Source organism: Sabethes cyaneus, chromosome 3, assembly GCF_943734655.1.
Source record: "Sabethes cyaneus chromosome 3, idSabCyanKW18_F2, whole genome shotgun sequence".
NCBI lineage: Eukaryota > Metazoa > Arthropoda > Insecta > Diptera > Culicidae > Sabethes > Sabethes cyaneus.
The window spans coordinates 158,954,588-158,974,834 of NC_071355.1; the positions used below are offsets into that span (position 1 = coordinate 158,954,588).

The 20,247-nt window shown below is 41.7% G+C and overlaps 1 protein-coding gene across 1 annotated transcript in view; it reads right to left on the reverse strand.

Annotated features, from left to right (window-relative positions):
- LOC128740327 (uncharacterized) overlaps positions 1–20,247 on the reverse strand; it is a 199,888-nt gene that overhangs the window by 99,129 nt on the left and 80,512 nt on the right. The window contains exons 3-6 of the mRNA XM_053835865.1: positions 14,755–14,903; positions 13,552–13,718; positions 3,350–3,468; positions 2,113–2,266 (exon numbers count right to left, since the gene is read on the reverse strand). Of these exons, the coding sequence (XP_053691840.1) occupies positions 2,113–2,266; positions 3,350–3,468; positions 13,552–13,718; positions 14,755–14,903 (589 nt within the window). The remainder of the gene's footprint in view (positions 1–2,112; positions 2,267–3,349; positions 3,469–13,551; positions 13,719–14,754; positions 14,904–20,247) is intronic.

Below are 20,247 nucleotides of genomic sequence, written 5' to 3' on the forward strand. Positions count from 1 at the left end.
AATTTAAAGTCTTCCAAGTCTAATTTCGAATTAAACTTCAAGTTCAATTTGTAAGTCCAATTTAAGACCGGTTTCATATCCTATTTGATGTTCCGTTTTAAGTCTAATTCCCAATCTAATTTAGTTTCGATTTTACCTGACACACCTGACAGACCTAATTTAGTTACGATTTTAGATCCAATTTTAAGTGCAATTTAATGTCCGATTTTAAGGCCGATTACAAATCTAACTCCAAGTGCGATTTGAAATCCAATTGAGGTCCATTTTCACTGTCCCATTTTGAAGCCAAATTCTAGTTTGATCAAATTGCAATATCAACAACGGTTTTAAGCCCCATTGAGCTAAATTTTTTAAATCCATTTTAAGTATAAGAAGCGAAATTTGAAGCACAATTTTTAGTATAATTATTGAAGTTCGATTAAGGTCCGATTTCAAGCCCAATTTTAGAGTCAATTCCAAGCCAAATTCAATTCCATTTTCAAACCCTTCTGTGTCGTTCTGGGCAGGCCACTGCTTGAGAGTGTACCGTCAGAGAGATAGAGGGTTGGTGCAGAAGCGGATCGGAACGATCGGCAAAGATCTAGATAAGGACTCAGGCGAAATTAAAACTACGACTGGAAACACGAAACATCGCTTTGCTTCACGGGTTGCGATATCGCATATCCTGTCTAGGATCTTTAACTACGACCATCAACTGTGGAAATTCGAAGTCATAGTACTATAGAAACTTAGTCGGATGCATTAAAAAATGGACGAAAATGGACTTTTGAATGCGACTTGCGGATATTTTGAATGCGGAAGTTAATTCAATGAAAAACATTTCCCTTAAATGCTACGTTTATTAACAAAACTGCTTAAACGACCTGCCTGGTACTTAGCAGAAAGCTATGGTCGATGTAAAGATAGATGTCGGCATGTTCTCTAGCTCTTTCATGGCCTTGGAGATCAGCTGCTTTTCTGTTTTAGCAACGAAATTTTTGGAATGGATAAATTCTCCGTTTGAGGTTCGCTCAAAAATATTCTATCGGTCCCAATTGGGGGATGATAGGAGAGTTTGCGGTCTTCGGTACATCGTTTTTCTTTAGCCGGTTCATCCCCCCTCCAGCATAATGGGTCGCAGCTTGGTTCGACTAAAAGAACACATTCTGATTAGCGTTGTACTTCTTGATGAGTACGGTAATTTTCAGAAGGTACCTCTTACTGCATATCTCCCTATTCATCGCAACACCGAAGGAAAGAACAGTTTGGACGTTTCTTTTTAGCTCATCGTCAGCCACAGAAGGACATTGCTTAGGAACGTTGCAGAACGTGGTATTATGACGACGACTTCGCACGGCATTCTCGTCTTTCTTCAGAAGGGAGAGAATGTTGTAAATGGCTATATCCGGCGGACACGAAGTGCCGCACGATGTCCAACTTCTTCGCACCGGGGTGGAGCTGACAATACGAACAAAGCATTGATCGTAGTTACTTAACTGTTTTCGTCATGGCTGCTGCAAGTCAACTGATAACGCTGTCAAATTTTTTCTACAGACTTGCTGTGATTGGCGATGGACAGGTTGATTCACCACTAGGTGGCAGGGAAATCGCATAAAAAATCGCTAAAATCAGTCCATTTTTTTAATGCATACGTTATAAAACTGGTACTGGCTGGAGGTGCGTGATGAAAGATTGGTTGAAAAGCAGTAAAAACATGAAGGAAAAGATTAAAAACTACTTTCATGTATAAAAATTGCATTATAGCCACAAACCGATATGTTTCGAGCTCCGGATGCCCGCGGAACTGGAGATCCGCTGCCATGGACTAAGCTAGTTGGAGAAATTACGTTATGTAGGCCTTATCATACGAGATAAGGCCAACTAAGTAAGCAAGTAAGTAAGTAAGAACATGCATAATAGCAATATTTACCAATATTTTTTGATTTTCAGAGAACAAAACTAGGTTGTAGGCTTTTTATAACAAGTTTCAGCAATATTTTAGTCGAGAAATTTAAATTAAATCTAAAAAATTTTTTTTAAATTAATGTATAGCACGTATTTAGTTTGATTATAATCTTCTACTCCTGAAGTCGTGAAGTAATATAAATAGCTAACAGACACACCACAACTTACCGTACGGACAAAGGCACTGGTAGGCGTTCCCTTCGTGGCCCTGCGAAAGATCTACACAAATTCCATTGTTGGTGCAGGGAGACGGCGTACAGGCATCGATTTCTTCGCAGTGTGATCCAGCAAAGCCGCCACAGCACTGGCACTCGTATCCTTCCTGTTTTTGATGGAGGGCGAAAAAAAATACGAGCGTTAACTTCAGTTCATGTGCAGAAGAAAAAAAGCAAAACTGAATTGTTAGTTAGTGATGAACCCAAATGTACATTTATCATTTTTTTTTCTCTTCGAATTATTGTCTCAAACGGCATTCCTCAAACGACAAGTGAAACGATTCCATACCAAATTGGACGTAAATTTGGTGGCATCAAGATGCGAATTAGTATTCTGCAGCGCACGACGGCAACCACCGTATTTTCTTTCGGAATGAGCATCATTTGTCCTGTTAAATCTTCCCGCTACACACTCACCCTTCTGTCGATGTATCTCAATTCTCAATATATACCTACATATAGGAAACCACGGACAGGTTGGAATGAGAGCTTTCCGGTCCCTTCCGTTGATGCAACGGTACGGTATCATTACGGTACGGGAAGCAATCATGCCTGCGAACACCAACTTTCCGCGGCGGACGTTGATGGGAAGAATGAATGCCCTACCTGTGCCGTGTGACGTCCAATGTGCGAACCGATAAGTGGGCACCATTCATCAACTACCGATGAAGGACTTTTTGCTATCCACCTCGTTTCGATTCGCCAAATTGCTAGCTTTTGTAGGGATCGTTTGCTGTGCTAGACAGGGAAGATATGTCGGTAGGTAAGTTTCCCAAAATTGCGATGCTTCGTCTGACAAGTGCCAACATTTGTTGGACATCGTTCCGTTGCTTGGTGGCAGAACAATACGACAGCCTAATGAGGAAAGCTTCCTGCTGGTTCTTCACTCTATCCATCGTTCTGCATTTTGTCCATGGACGTAGCTAGTTTTTGGACGAGGGGTGGCTGTACTCAAAGTCCCCTTTTCGGTTACGCTAATGTATGACTTGAAAGTCCACACCGCACAAAGGATAGCTAGTGCCGCTGACGTAGACAAAAACACGCAATAGAAGTTTGGCGTTCCTTTCCCTGATACCCTGGACAGCGCGTACGAGTGTATGTGTATATGTATATGTATATGTCCGTTTGTGTGTGACCCACTGTGATATGCATGCATAGAGAGCGCAATTTTATGCAGTGTTTGCACTTACCATTGAATTGTTGGAGTAGCATACACCTTTTCCGGAGCAGTCAGCATTTTCACCGCAATTGTCCGACTTGACGGTCACTTTCAGACGTACGCATTGTTGACCCCACTGTTCGGAGACCACTGGAGGGGGAAAAAGACCGAGAACAACGGAATACATTAGACGTGAAAGCAACTTGGTGGGTGGAAGTAAATTGCCATTCATAGCAGGGAAAGCTTATTCCCTCCCGAGCTGGACGTTTTGACTTTCGTGTCAAACTCAGACCTTCTTCTCTGTCGGTGAGCCAGTGAGTATATCGCACTAATAACGATTATTACGATGGTGGTGATTTTATTTGGATATTTCAATCAGTTAGTACCCGTTACGGTTAGATGCTTACATTGTAAAGGATATGAGCTAGGATGATGGTAATAAACGGCATGTCAGCAAAACAAAATTAATAATGATGCTTGTGTCGATAACCAGTTTAATGATGTTCTTCATTTTCACGATTCCGGTTAACATTATTTTTACGATATTTAGGTACAGCTGATACTTGCGGTATTTAAATAATTCTTTTTTATTTTAGTGTGGTTTTAACCATTTAGTCATTCACCAGTTTGAATAAATAAAAATTAATAAATTTAACATAAAAAGAAATAAAAATTAGAGTAACATTTGAAAATTCGTATTTTTGAAAACAGGTTCCAACAGTTTGCAAACAGTTGATTGGTAGAATCAAATGATGCATTCGCGAAATTGACATGACGGCCGTACAACGCTCCTGTTCTGACATTAAACGAAAGTTTCGCCGAACAGCCGATTACGGACCGTTTTCGAATGTACACTAATTTTTTTTAACAATGGACAATATATCTTTAAATCATCGGTAAATCAGATCTTCTTCATGTACCTTTGTCTTTTTTTGACAGCTTGAGAAAAAAATTCCAAAATTTTAGCAGTCACCCGTTAATATTTACAAGGGCATATACGATTTGTCTTCGTCTGCTAAGCAATCTTTGTATAATATTAACTAACATTGAATGTAGTCTTTTGTTTGACGAAATAAATAAATGAGACAACATAGTTTTAAGTCTAAAACTGCCATTAATTCTACCTAGTAATGAAAACAATCTAAATTATTCTATCCTATTTTTCATCTGAATTTTATGCAAATTTACACAGTTATACTATGAATTCAGCTATACATTTAATTAAAGCATAACTAAAGGATGATTGACCTCGATTTATCAAGTCAACCAGTGACGGATTTTTGCTGATGAACTGCCAAGTGTGGCTCCTGAAAAAGATTGAACACCTGATGGGGAATTTGAATCGAGACTTGAGCTGCCAGAATAGTGGAGGAGTGTTGAGATTTGTTTCTCGGCGATTGCTCTCAATGTAGTAAGCAGTTTTCGAGCATGCTATATTCTGAGCGAAATGCGGAAGAGGACCCCAATTCTCGGTGTAACGCGACCCGTGCCTAGGATTCAATGCTTGAGGAGGTCTGATTAGGTTTCCCAAGGTCGAACGGAGTCTGTATTGTACCGGATCACACTGTGCAGTAAATTGCTATCTCTCTGTTCCAGGCTGGTAAAGCATAGTTGATATTTCTTCCCAGCAGATTATTACTGTCACTTTGGAAAATCTAACTAAAAACCTTCATGGGGAAACCAACTACCCCTAAAAATTTGTGCTAAACACCGAAGAAGGTGTGGAGGTGAGTTCGATTGGTACGAATGCTACTGGCGGAGTGATGAATGCGCAGATGGAAGATAACATGTCGTTGTAAGGAGGACCCCCGGTTTCATCCCTGAACCTGAACTCTCCAGCAAGGAATGACGAGAATTCAGATAATATTCCCAATCCGGCGACACTACTATACTTGAAATCAAGGGGCAATCTGAGACTTCTGGCGATGTAGTCTAGTGGCTCTCTAACTCGCAATGACGATGACTCGCCCTTCTGCCAGTCAGCGGGATCTGGTCGCTAACGAAAGGTAGCAATCGTCGAACATCAGCAATAAAGGTCCCACTAAAAAGAAACCACGCAACCGAACGTGGACGGCTCCTCGCTCATCAAAACCATCGTCGGATGTCCAATGCTGGGAAATAGTGGAGACTTTCAGCGTAGCCGTAACTACTACTGATTATCCGTTTCCCTACTCACTGCAGATCAGCTGCAGACTATCCACGCCATTCGGTACCATCTACTCTCCTTCCTTGGGAAGAGGTTCAACTACGTGCCTACGGCAGGAAGGCTCATCTTTATATGGTACTTCCAGGATAGTGTCGTCATCATACGGACGAGGGTGTTGGGCGATTCTTTCAGAATAAGAAAGACGGCTTTTAAGCATGACGCATTCGGAAATACCGGTGAACTGCTGGTGGACGTTGACAAAGACTCGGCTAGCCAGCAGTCGCTGAGCAGCGCTTCATGGTAAACTATATGTTTAGCGTAGCGCGCATGTGACAGGTTGGTCGAATCAACACTGGTGCAACAGTTTCTTCGGGCTGGTACCGAATGGCCGAAACACAAATAGCCGAATCACGAATGGCCGAAATCCAAATGGCCAAATTTCAACAGCAGTCACAGAAGGCCGAATCACGAATGGCCGAATCTTGAAAGGCCGATTTTTTGGAATGCCTAAATAACTATTCAATTCAGGGAGAGACGGCCGCAGGCCGTGAGTGTGCGCCAGTGACCCGCCGTGAGAAGCGCCGGCCACTGCGGTGGGGGCAGCCCCCCTGCAGAAAACACTTCTATTTAGGTGCATGCATTTCTCTAGGTTTACTGACTAGTAGCCCAAGTAACAATTTGGGTTTTATTACGCTCTTATGATGGCATTTAAGACCAAAATTGGTCTTGAAGATCACCATAATAGTACAATAAAACTCCCATTGCTGCTTGGGAGGGATTATAGTTAGTCCGAACGAGCGACAGCTAGGAGGGTGCCACGAAAGCCTTGCAAGAGGCGTACGCTACAACCACCTGTCAAAACAGTCAACCTCAGAGGCTCAATGTGCCGTTAAGTGCAGGTCAGACTTCTGTCTCCTGTCACCTACAGCAACCAAAGTCTGCCGGTAGAGATGTTGATATTCGTTCACCTAGGTTCGATCTGTTATTGGATCAAGGCAAAAACAGTTATGATGCCAGAAGATGACCAGCTTTCGTTGCATCCAGGTGAATCTCCACCCCGATGAAGACGCGTCTAGTGGCTGGAGGTTTACTAAAGCGCGGTTAAGTGCTAGCCTGATCTAAAAGTCATGGCAAAACAATACCAAGATCCTCGATTTATCCAGCGCCAATGGTGAATTGCTCAATTGTAATACACCGCACCGTCCTTAAGACTGCCACTCTGTTAAATTAAACATTTTCTCCAATTAAAGAATTCATCCAAAGCGACGTCATTGCCATTTCGGTGGCAGTCTCGACGATTGGAGGGTAGCAGTAACGAGTCGTTACGGGGCTAATTTTCTAGGGGACAAGTTGGTCACATGAGGTGGGATATGAGGTCAGCAATGTCAGCGGTAGATACTGCAGGGTAGTGCGACACCAACGCACACCACACAATATGGAGTAGGGGAGTGTCGTCGTGGTTGGGCCACGTTTTTGGAATTCGCCCATAACTTTCGTTTCAAAAGGAATTTTGGAAATCTAAATACATCGCTGGAAAGGTCTAATAATAAGCTATATTTCCGGAAAGTTTTGAACTGAATGCTTGAAAATAAAAAAGTTATAGGCATTTACGTAAGACAAAAAATGTTGGCATAGTCGGGCCATGTTGTACAGGTTGGGCCCCCAAAGAAAATCTAAGACATACGTATTGAAATTCTATATAGAGACATGAAAAGAGTGAATTCCGTGAACGACTCATATAGGTACAAATACCCTATTTTTAATTGCATTTTTGCGAAATTTTGGCGATCTTGTAAAATCAATATTGCTACAATCGCCTTTTCCGAAGTGTACAACTACAATGAAAAAAACACCAAAAATCTAGGTTTTTGTCGTAGATCGTTTTGGTTTATTTCATCACATTTTACGTGACTGACATTCTCTAGCGATTATTGCGTTTCTGCGCTTAAAATTATGGTGGCCCAAGCATGACTTCTCAAGTGGCCCGACCTTTACAAATAGCACTTTTCTAGTATTTCTCCCTAGCCTTCTCAAACACCTAACTGGAGTGGATTTTTCTATAGTCTTCGTGAGCAGCACAACACACTTCATACATTTTCAACATTTATCTCGATAATTGCATTTCATGAATCATTTCTTGAAGAAAAGTTCATTGCACCTGGAAAACTTTTTTTATAAGATGTAGTCACTGAATTCAGTACGGGTGAATTCAGTATATTGTGAAAAGTTAGCTATCACAGTAAGAAGTTTTACAATGGTTGTATCAGAGATATCATGAGTTACTAAAACTGTAAAATCGTGATGGCCCGACCATAACGGTGGCCTGACGATAACGACAATACCCTACTTCGGATCAAACAACAGGGGTTAGTACCTATTGGCATAATTTAGTTCTAACGATGATTACCGCAGGGAATGACCCCACTTTTGAAAACGTTATCAGACAAAACGTCTTAGACCTCACTTTGTACGGCGTCTTTTTAGCCGATGAAGTCAAAAATTGGCATGTCGTCCTCGGCATTTTCTAGAAGGGAGAGGTTGTTGTAAATCCTGGATCGGCTATATCCAGCGGACACGATGTCCAACTACTTCGTTCCGGGGTGAAACTGGCAGTACGAACAAAGCATCGAGCGTAGTTGCTAAACTGTTGTCCCAGGGCTACTGCATATCAATAGATATCGCTGTCAATTTTTTTTTCTGTGAACAGAATTGTTACGATCGGCGATGCATAGGTGGATTCACCATTTGATGTCTGGGTAACTGCATGAAAAATCGTTTGAATTAGTTGGGCCCCTATAATTTTTGTGCCAGTTTGTTCCTTGAAGTAAACAGATTTCACAACATTGTTAACAGGCATCTTCGCGGCACGTGTGGCTAACTTACTGTTGCCTTCGTATTTTTGCAAGATGTACGATGGAAATCTGTCCAAGGAGTGCCAGCAGTTTGTAGTTTTCGCGCGTCATCTCTCTACATTCCGTTTGTATAATGTGTTACAATCGAAACTCGGAGAAAGGATATAAATACGCTCAAGTAGAGTTGTCAATCCTCCTGGAATAACAAATCCTGTTACGAGTTTACCAAGCGTGAATATACAAGAACTACCGGAGTTCCAGGACACCCGCTACGAAGCATGATCGGAGCATTATTTCAACCCGTAAACACCGAGTCATGTTCCTTTGCCAACTTTAAAAGTAACGCCTGTTTATCTATTCGCTGTCATCTAAAGCGTTCTGACCGTGTTCACCATGGTTTAGAAGGAGTCTGCCAGCTTGTATTTTCAAGCAAGTTTGTGCGTAATGTAACACTTCTTCTTCTTAATGAATTGAACATTTTACTAGCCGCTGCTATGTGCAACCAGCGAATCTTCTTTGGGCCATATGGAATATGGAGTAATATGGAACCTCCCAGCCTTTCTCATTCAGTTAAGCTAATCTCAACCTGCGCTCTTCACAGTCGTCCCGATCCTGTGATTGGTTGTGTTAAGCAAGACTTCCAGTCCGTAACCTTTGCAGACAATCTGCGGACCATGCTCAGCTACTATCCAAATACTCCAGTACCCTGGAGGGATAAACTGCGATTTGAACAACTACCTCCTGGCTACACTCGATGGTATCTACGATATCATGGCTTGAACCCTGGCTCGACTCGCGAACTCCATCTTCGTCGGCGCATGGGCATTGCCATTGCCTTTAGTTAAGCAAGTATAGCATCACCTCCACTAGTCTTTGAATCTAACGAAAACCATCTCGCCTATTTCGTATGACTTTCGGAATGGTGGTCACCGAAACCAAATTTTATGCCACTATCTACTGGTATGGTGTTCTCGACAAAAACGATGCCGGTAACGCTGCATTTAATTGGGCACGCAATCGATCAACATGTATGTAGACATATAATGCTGGGAACTGAGAAAAAGGCTGCGCCCAGGAAATTATAAGTTTCACTTCCACTTGTTGGGTAAGCATTGGAATGGACACTACATGTGTACAAGAGAATCAGTCAGAGAATGCTTTTAGACAATACCCGCAACTTTCTGGTAATATGTTAGGGATCATTGTAAGATATCGGGCCTCCCTTCAACCATACAATGGTGAAAATGTTTCGTATCCTCAGCATGACTGCCGGCTTTTTGCCGGAATTCGCGTTAATCTGATGCGATGAAGTTACCATTGGCTCAGCTTTTACCTCGTAGGTCGTAAGTTGATTGTGACAATTCAGGGTTTTCATTCAAATGCGTTTCCGATCTTGCTTGGAACCTCACAAGGTAGTTATCTGAGAACGTGAGTCTTCCGACTGTATTTCAATGATATTAACCACGCATTTAATGGCCTTAGTTTATCCGTCGTCGACGCTTTTAAGGTTTCCTTGAGGATTCGTGAGGATAGATTGACAAAATTTGTCTTCAACGAGAGCTTGACGCCTTTAGGGAATGTTGCAAGTTGAACTAAAATTTTTGTCATGTCAAACCACAAGCTCCACGGTGCCGATATCAAACGTATCGCTACTGTTTGGTAGTGCTTTGATAAAGTTCATGCTCTTTTTGACGCTTCGCTCTTTGCGGCTACCAGTCTAGGCAACTGCATGCTACGGCGCTACATACATTGCCTCAAAGCTTTATACTGATTTATATTGCTGTGTACTGCGCACATCCAGTTTGGTGCGTTCGATTCTTGAATAAGTTTCCGTCGTCTGACATACTTACTTACTTTAGTGGCAACGATCCGTTACCGATCCTGCGCCGAAAGAATTATGGTCCTCCAGTACCGTCGGTCCTGGGCAGCCGTTCTCCAATCCCCACGAACACCAGCTGAACGTGCATCGTCTTCGACAGCACACACCTAACGGGTGCGAGGTCTGCCTCGGAGTCTACGGCCTCTTGCTGGTTCTCTGCTGAAAATAGTTTTGGCTACTCTTTCGTCGGGAATTCTGGCCACGTTTCTAGTGCACCGCAGCCTGCCACATTGCGCTACCTTCACTATATCAGCTTATTTGTTTATTTGGTACAGCTCGTGATTCATACGTCTGCGCCACACTCTATCTTCCATTTTGCCATTTTCCATTTTGATCGCAGAATTTTACGCTCAAAAACCCTAAGCACTCCCCGATTAGCTTCCTTTAGCGTCCATGATTCGCCCGATTCGCGGCTGCAACTCGTCGTTTCACTTCGCGGCTTACATCGTTGTCACATGTTACGAGTGTACCAAGGTATATAAATTCCTCCACTACTTCATATCGTTCCCCATCTAACTCCACCTGGACACCAACACCGCTTGGGCTACCACGATTCCTACCAACAACCTTGTACTTCGTTTTGGCGGTGTTAATAGTAAGTCCCAATCTCGCCGCTTCCCTTTTAAAAGGCCTGAAGGCCTTTTCCACTGCTCTACGGATGATTCCGATGGTATCGACGTCATCCGCAAAACCAAGAAGCATGTGAGATTTCGTGATGATAGTTCCATTCATTTTCACGTTTGCCCTTCGTAATGCACTTTCCAAGGCAATGTTAAATAGCAGGTTAGAGAGTGCATCCCCTTGCTTCAGCCCATCCAATGTCACAAAAGCAGCTGAGGTCTCACTTGTAATTTTAACGCATGATTTGGATCCGTCCAGCGTCGCACGAATCAGCATAACTAGTTTCGTCGGAAAACCATGTTCTAGTATTATCTGCCACAGCTTATTTCGTTTGACTGTACGCCGCTTTAAAGTCTACAAACAGATGGTGTGTCTGCAAGTTGTACTCCCGTACTTGTCTAGCTACTGAGGCAGGGTCAACATCTGATCCGTCGTGGAGCGACCCTTATGAAAACCAGCTTTCTATTCGCCGACGAAGGACTCCGCTAACGATCTCAGTCTGTAGAACAGGATACGGGAAAGCACCTTGTAGGCAGAATTGAGCAATGTAATTCCTCGATAGTTTTTACACTCCAGTCGATGTCCCTTTTTAAAAATTGGGCAAATGAGGCCATCAAGCCACTCATCCGGCATTTGTTCTTCCTCCCAGATCCTGACAATAATCCGGTGGATTGCTTCGTACAGCCGCTCGCTCCCCGCTTTTAGAAGTTCAGCCGGGATACCGTCCTTTCCAGCAGCCTTACCGTTTTTCAGCTCACTGATTGCCTTTTTAGCCTCCTCCTGTGTTGGTGGCTCCACAGCTTGACCATCGCTTACAATTCCTATCCTGTCCTATCGTTGTCTGACATACATATTACCAAAACCGGATAGAAAGGATTGAGTCGATTCAACGCCGCTTGTTATGTTTCACTCTCCGTCGTCTACCATGGCAAAATTCTTTCCGATTGCTGAGTTATGAGAGCTGATGCCGATTGGTCCTCCTGGATACTTAAGGTGTGAAGGAGCGTCGCGAGCGTTCTGATTGTTGTCGATACGTTGCGGGGAAGAATCGAGTGTCCTGCTATTCTTTCAACAGCTATGATTACAAGGCACCTTTGAAAAAAACTACCATTGATTACTTCACTATTTGCCAATTTATTTTTGGCAATTATGCTCTTGTGATTACTAAGTTTAATGATTACCATTGATTCATTGAGATTATCATTGATTATTGTCTTATTGAAAACCATTTGCGCACACGCGGTTGGATATTTCTGTTGGTGGTTTTTCCATTGTGCTGTTGTAGAGTTTTCAAACTGGGCAAAAGCAAACCACTGACAAAACCACAAATTAATAATCTCTATCCGCAGATTGCACGCCCCTTAGGCTGCTATAAGCATTCGTATGCTTATAGAGAGTGCTTAGAGAGAGTAAGCAGTTATATATTCAGATTTCGCAAATAAATTTTACATACAAAATAGTCAACAGAGAGCGCTTGCGTATATACTCCGAATGATCCGTATTCTTTTGTTTAATATAGACTGAGGCGCTGAAGTTTTAACCAGGTTACTGACATTTGTCCTTGCTGTATCAAAAATTTCTAACACCTACTTTGGAACCCTACAGGCGCACAACAAATCCTGACCTTGATTTCATACGATGCACGCACCTTCTGTACACTAGGTGGCGCATGTATTAGTTTCAGCTTTGTACAAATCATGTAGGGAGCTAGCTGCGATGCATACCACGAAAGTATGGCGTCCTGTTAGGGGCCTGCTGGGTTTTGGTTACAGACAAGGCTCTCATATATTGAAAAGTTTAAGAAGAAGATTAGCTGCTCTTGCGAAGAAAGCACACGAACAAATAAAATTCCTACGAGTAAAATTAAAGCTGAAGAAATTTGGAGTTAAATGGTTATATTTATGAAACAAACTTTAGTTTCGATTTAGCACCTTTGTTTCTCGCATGATTAATTTCCTATATTTTCAATTCTCTTTGCCTCGCAACATCAATACCTCGTTCCACGCAATAATTGAATGTTTCCTTTAATTTATTACTTCAAATAAATATTCAGTCAATTTGGTGATTGGGATAAATCTTACGCTGATACCGTTAAGTCCGTACATAAATTCGTACAATGTGGCTGTCTGCACGTACAAGTTTCAACCTCTTAACAACTCTGCAAAATTGAATAAAGCAGTTAATTCATATTACTCCTAGCCGTATGCCGTTAATGGGACAATATGCAAATTAGTCTTGATAGCGTCTTTCATTAGCATAAGACGCTGATGGGTGTCTCGAGCTGAACTTGAATCGAAAACTTTTATCAAACTATTCACTCTTCCATGAGTAGATTAAGATGGATAACGTAAACAATTTGTTCAACAATGGAGAACAGAACCATCACCAGTAACATAATCATAGTCGTCGTCGCCGGTGTCCTTCGCCTCGTAGTTTGCACTGTAGAAAGCAGGAAAACGTCTAGCGCTTTTCCGGACTTGGCTGTAATCCATCTTGGTTGGTTCACTCGCAACCGAGCAGAAGCCATCCAGCCGGTCGGAAGAGCAAAAAGCATCAACAAAATAATTAATGTTCCGATGATCAGGATTAAAGAGCAGTGCTAATGACAAGGGACGGATGGCAAGTGCAAAGTGGATATTTATCATTGCCGTCGACATTGACGGAGCAGCGGGTAAATAGCAACAGAAAGCATGAACGGAAGGGATTTAGTGTAAAGTCAGTCAAATTGAACTCACCAATTAGCAGATTAATTCCCTCCGTCAGATCTTTATCGTACAGGGTGACCAGTTTGCGTCCATCCACTACCAGTGGGGTGATATCCAGCAGGACGCCTTCGGTGATATCGCAGTGTTCGTGGCCAAGTCGAGTCACCTGGTAGACGGCTGTCGTCGCGTGATGGGCGCTGATTTCAATTAAAAAGAGCAAGCAGGAAAATGCAGAGAAGAATGAGCGACATGATTTATGTGGCAGACGTTGCATAAAAGGTTGCATTGCTAGCCCGGGAGGGTTTCCTCACTGGATAAAGTATATATATGTAGGAAAGCTGACTTACTGGAAAACTGGCAAAAAGGAACAGCATTACAATTGGTGGGGGTTTGCAGCGCACCAGTGCACCGTAAAATAGCGAGCGGTTAGTACTAATCGCATAACATATGAATCAAAAAATACCCTTGCACTAAAATAGTGATGTTTTATTTTGTTGCCGCAATTCTAAAGAATAAATCTCACTTACAGTTTACGAACATTATTACTGAAACGTTACGATCAGATTATTAATCACTCATAATGAATTTGGCATTTTGGCGATTCTTAAAAATTAAGACCAACGCAATGGCACGGTTCCAACACTTTTGCAGTAACCACAACCATATTTTATGCTCCGTCAGTGCGGTGGCATTACAAAACAGCGCCACGCACTGCAACTGCTACTGCCATACTGTACTGTGCCATCGTTAGTTTCCGCCCGAGCGGTCATATTACAAAGTTGCAACATAAGGATTGTTGAATTCTTTGGCATCATCAGCAGCTTCAGGGTTGGTAGCCTACAACAGTCGGGCAAAACATGATTACGCTGCAGGTTCAAACGTTGCATCAAGTCCCTGCTTGGCAGTTGGTGGATTCGTAAGCGAAAATGACAGTTGTTCACGTAGTTTATTTGTTGGAGTAAAATTATATCGTCTACGCAGCGCAATCTATTGTGTCTCAGTAATAATGCAGGCATTACAAACCACGACATTTAAATAGAAACCTTTGAGGGGCAACATGAATGACAGACGAATAGACATTGTAGGTGGTCCTAATTAAAATTGTCCCTAAAACTGGGTCGGTTATAGAAATAAGCTTCCTACTAACATTAATTGTGTTTTTCAGTCAAATTTTTAAGCAACGGCAACCTTATGTTTAAAGCTAGAGTAATTTCAATTATAAAGGGGTATTACCTTTCGGATGATTTGTTATAACTTGTCGACATTAGATGCTTATCGTCAATCTCAACAATCAGCACGTCACCGGACTGGATGTCGGCAGTTCCTTCCCAGGAGATTGTGGTTGGTGTACAACTGGAGCCGGCCGAACAGTCCTCCGGAGTCTAAGGCGAGAGAAAAGAAAAGAAATTCACGTTAAGATTAGGTAAATTACATCTAAGGAACATTAGACGGGCGATTCAAAAGTTAAGTTTATGTAAAATAAACTGTAGTTTCTCGAAAATGACTTCAAATTGTATTGTTTAGGTTGATATAAACTAATTCATTGAATAGGTTTGTATCAAATACCTGTTAGATTTTGAAACTATGAGTGATAATGTGTAAATATTGCATTGTATTGTGGTTCCATTCTTTTAGAAATTTTCATTATTAAGCCGATTTATTAGCAACTCTTTTTATTCTTTCTTTTTGCTGTTTATTTATCATTTCGACAGATACGTATTTCATCTTGCAGTTTTCATCAATGCTTGTTATAAAGTCGACATAGTTTCTTTTAATGTAATCGTAGACCAAATACGCATCTGTCAAGGTAGTAAAAAAATAGTAAATGAATTGAAATAAGTATGTATAGTTTACAGTTTACAGTATCTACTTGATTGCACGACAAACGAATTAGTCATAATAGGGTAACGGCACCAGAAATCGCAACATTTATAAATAGAAAACAAACAAAACAACAACAGAAAATCGAAATTCATTGCCGTATAGATCCATATTGATGAGCCTTTTTTAGCATAGAATAAACAAAAACATTGTTGCTATATTTCCAATATAAAAATTAAACCTGAATATTTTAAAAAGTCAATGTAAACGTAAAACTTATGATGCAATTTGAGGCACCAGTTTTTGACACCCAAGATCCAATTTTTGCCACCCCTAGATGCCATCGTTTGCATCTGAACTCTAAAAATTCATTTATATTTATATTTTATCTCAAAAGTAAAATCAATTTCCAGTTGAATAGTGAAAAGAGAATGGAAACCCGTTTAGAAACAATCGCATTACTGGTTTCTCATGATGTGGTGAGAAAGGTTCATTCAAATTTGCCAATGGCGAAAACTGGATCGTCTGTGTGAAGCGAAAAATCATCTCAGTCTGAGGACAAAAATTTATTTATTCAGTACAGCACTTAACTATTTTTAACTTACTAAATATGTCATGCTAATTATTGTAACAATAAAGCACCTGTGAACTGCTAGAGTGCATAAAACTGGTTCTTTTACTTTATCTAATGTAAAACTCAAATACTTCCTATTACGCAATCACATAAAACAATTACAGCCCGGACTCGATTATCCGGGTGTTCACTTTTATTTTCAGCCCGGATAATCGAATCACCCGGATAAACGAATCACATTTTTGGTACTAAAATTTTTTTTGAGTGTCATGTGTTTTGACTTGTAGGTGTCATAAATCTATTTTTAGTGTTGACAAACAGACATAACTCTTTGAAGAAAAATCAACAAAAATTATCGTACCTCACATTTAGCCTGAACACTAGCACCATCTGTGATCGACATTCCCAAATATCAAATAGCAATATGGGTATCCCTCGATGTAGCAAGTATTTTTTATGGGGAATTCCCCCTTCTTTCGTCAAAAAGCGCCACTTTGACCAACACGGAGATATACCCAACTAAGCCCAAATTTGAAATGACGGTTTAATCGGTACGATGAATGGAAAACGAGTGTTATGTCTGTTTGTCTGTGCTAAAAATAAAAGTAAAAAAATATGGCAAACAAAAAAAATTGCAGCAAAAATAAAATTCATTAGTGAAAAATATCGTAAGAAAGGAATTTTCTAACTTTAGGCACAGACAAACAGACATAACACTAATTTTCCATTCATCGTACCGATTAAACCGTCATTTCAAATTTGGGCTTAGTTGGGTACGTCTCCGTTTTGGTCAAAGTGGTGCTTTTTGACGAAAGAAGGGGAATTCCCCATAAAAAGATACTTGCTACTTCGAGGGATACCCGTATTGCTATTTGATATTTGGGAATGTCGATCGCAGATGGTGCTAGTGTTCAGACTAAATGTGAGGTACGATAATTTTTGTTGATTTTTCTTCCAAGAGTTATGTCTGTTTGTCTGTGCTTTTAGGTATTATAAATGTTTTCTATTATTGAACAATTTACCCTAAAGTTAGAAAATTCCTTTTAAGATTTTTTTCATTGATGATGATGATAATTTTGATGATGATGATGGTTTTTTTAATGATGATGATTGTGTTGATGATGATTTTGATGATGATGATGCTGATGATGATCATGATGATGATGATGATGATGATGATGATGATGATGATGATGATGATGGTGATAATAATAATGATGATGATGATGATGATGATGATGATGATGATGATGATGATGATGTTGAACTTGAATTATGAATCATACCACGCAACAATTTAAAAACTAAAAATTAATACCATCATTTGCGTTACTCCCTGGTAAAAATATATAGGAAAGGAATTTTATACCTTTAGGGAGGTGAATCAGTATTTGTCATGCTAGAATCTAAAGTGAAAAATATGACATTTGTGTTTAAAATAAATTATTTAAAAAAAAAGTTTTTTTTTTCACCCGGATAATCGAATCTAAAACCCGGATAATCGAATCCCCGGATAACCGATTTCCCGGATAATCGAGTCCGAACTGTATTTTACTAAATTATTATGAGATGGATAAAAAATAAATGCAAGAACTATATGACAAAAAAGAACTAAAAACAGTAATTAAAATTGATAAAAATAATAGTACATGACATACATGGTAATGAAAGAACGCGAATAGAGAGAAGGAAAAAGAAGGAACATAAAACGAAAAGACTCACAGAGAACTGATAGACATATGGGAAGAACAAAGACATAGAAACTGACACAGAGAGAAAGAAACATAAAGAGAGCCATTTAAGGATAGAGATCCTTTGAGTTAGAAGAAGCGCAATTGAGAGAGAAAAAGAGTAATTTAGAGAGAAAAAGAGCAATTGAGAGAAAAAGCGACATTGAGAAAGGTCGTAAGAATCAACCAACGAACGAAAAAGAAACAGCATCGAAAGAAAGAGAAAATCAGTTTTGAGAAAAGAAACAGCAACGTTAGAGGAACAGAGATGGAAACAGCGCAGACAGACAGACAGACAGACAGACAGACAGACAGACAGACAGACAGACAGACAGACAGACAGACAGACAGACAGACAGACAGACAGACAGACAGACAGACAGACAGACAGACAGACAGACAGACAGACAGACAGACAGACAGACAGACAGACAGACAGACAGACAGACAGACAGACAGACAGACAGACAGACAGACAGACAGACAGACAGACAGACAGACAGACAGACAGACAGACAGACAGACAGACAGACAGACAGACAGACAGACAGACAGACAGACAGACAGACAGACAGACAGACAGACAGACAGACAGACAGACAGACAGACAGACAGACAGACAGACAGACAGACAGACAGACAGACAGACAGACAGACAGACAGACAGACAGACAGACAGACAGACAGACAGACAGACAGACAGACAGACAGACAGACAGACAGACAGACAGACAGACAGACAGACAGACAGACAGACAGACAGACAGACAGACAGACAGACAGACAGACAGACAGACAGACAGACAGACAGACAGACAGACAGACAGACAGACAGACAGACAGACAGACAGACAGACAGACAGACAGACAGACAGACAGACAGACAGACAGACAGACAGACAGACAGACAGACAGACAGACAGACAGACAGACAGACAGACAGACAGACAGACAGACAGACAGACAGACAGACAGACAGACAGACAGACAGACAGACAGACAGACAGACAGACAGACAGACAGACAGACAGACAGACAGACAGACAGACAGACAGACAGACAGACAGACAGACAGACAGACAGACAGACAGACAGACAGACAGACAGACAGACAGACAGACAGACAGACAGACAGACAGACAGACAGACAGACAGACAGACAGACAGACAGACAGACAGACAGACAGACAGACAGACAGACAGACAGACAGACAGACAGACAGACAGACAGACAGACAGACAGACAGACAGACAGACAGACAGACAGACAGACAGACAGACAGACAGACAGACAGACAGACAGACAGACAGACAGACAGACAGACAGACAGACAGACAGACAGACAGACAGACAGACAGACAGACAGACAGACAGACAGACAGACAGACAGACAGACAGACAGACAGACAGACAGACAGACAGACAGACAGACAGACAGACAGACAGACAGACAGACAGACAGACAGACAGACAGACAGACAGACAGACAGACAGACAGACAGACAGACAGACAGACAGACAGACAGACAGACAGACAGACAGACAGACAGACAGACAGACAGACAGACAGACAGACAGACAGACAGACAGACAGACAGACAGACAGACAGACAGACAGACAGACAGACAGACAGACAGACAGACAGACAGACAGACAGACAGACAGACAGACAGACAGACAGACAGACAGACAGACAGACAGACAGACAGACAGACAGACAGACAGACAGACAGACAGACAGACAGACAGACAGACAGACAGACAGACAGACAGACAGACAGACAGACAGACAGACAGACAGACAGACAGACAGACAGACAGACAGACAGACAGACAGACAGACAGACAGACAGACAGACAGACAGACAGACAGACAGACAGACAGACAGACAGACAGACAGACAGACAGACAGACAGACAGACAGACAGACAGACAGACAGACAGACAGACAGACAGACAGACAGACAGACAGACAGACAGACAGACAGACAGACAGACAGACAGACAGACAGACAGACAGACAGACAGACAGACAGACAGACAGACAGACAGACAGACAGACAGACAGACAGACAGACAGACAGACAGACAGACAGACAGACAGACAGACAGACAGACAGACAGACAGACAGACAGACAGACAGACAGACAGACAGACAGACAGACAGACAGACAGACAGACAGACAGACAGACAGACAGACAGACAGACAGACAGACAGACAGACAGACAGACAGACAGACAGACAGACAGACAGACAGACAGACAGACAGACAGACAGACAGACAGACAGACAGACAGACAGACAGACAGACAGACAGACAGACAGACAGACAGACAGACAGACAGACAGACAGACAGACAGACAGACAGACAGACAGACAGACAGACAGACAGACAGACAGACAGACAGACAGACAGACAGACAGACAGACAGACAGACAGACAGACAGACAGACAGACAGACAGACAGACAGACAGACAGACAGACAGACAGACAGACAGACAGACAGACAGACAGACAGACAGACAGACAGACAGACAGACAGACAGACAGACAGACAGACAGACAGACAGACAGACAGACAGACAGACAGAC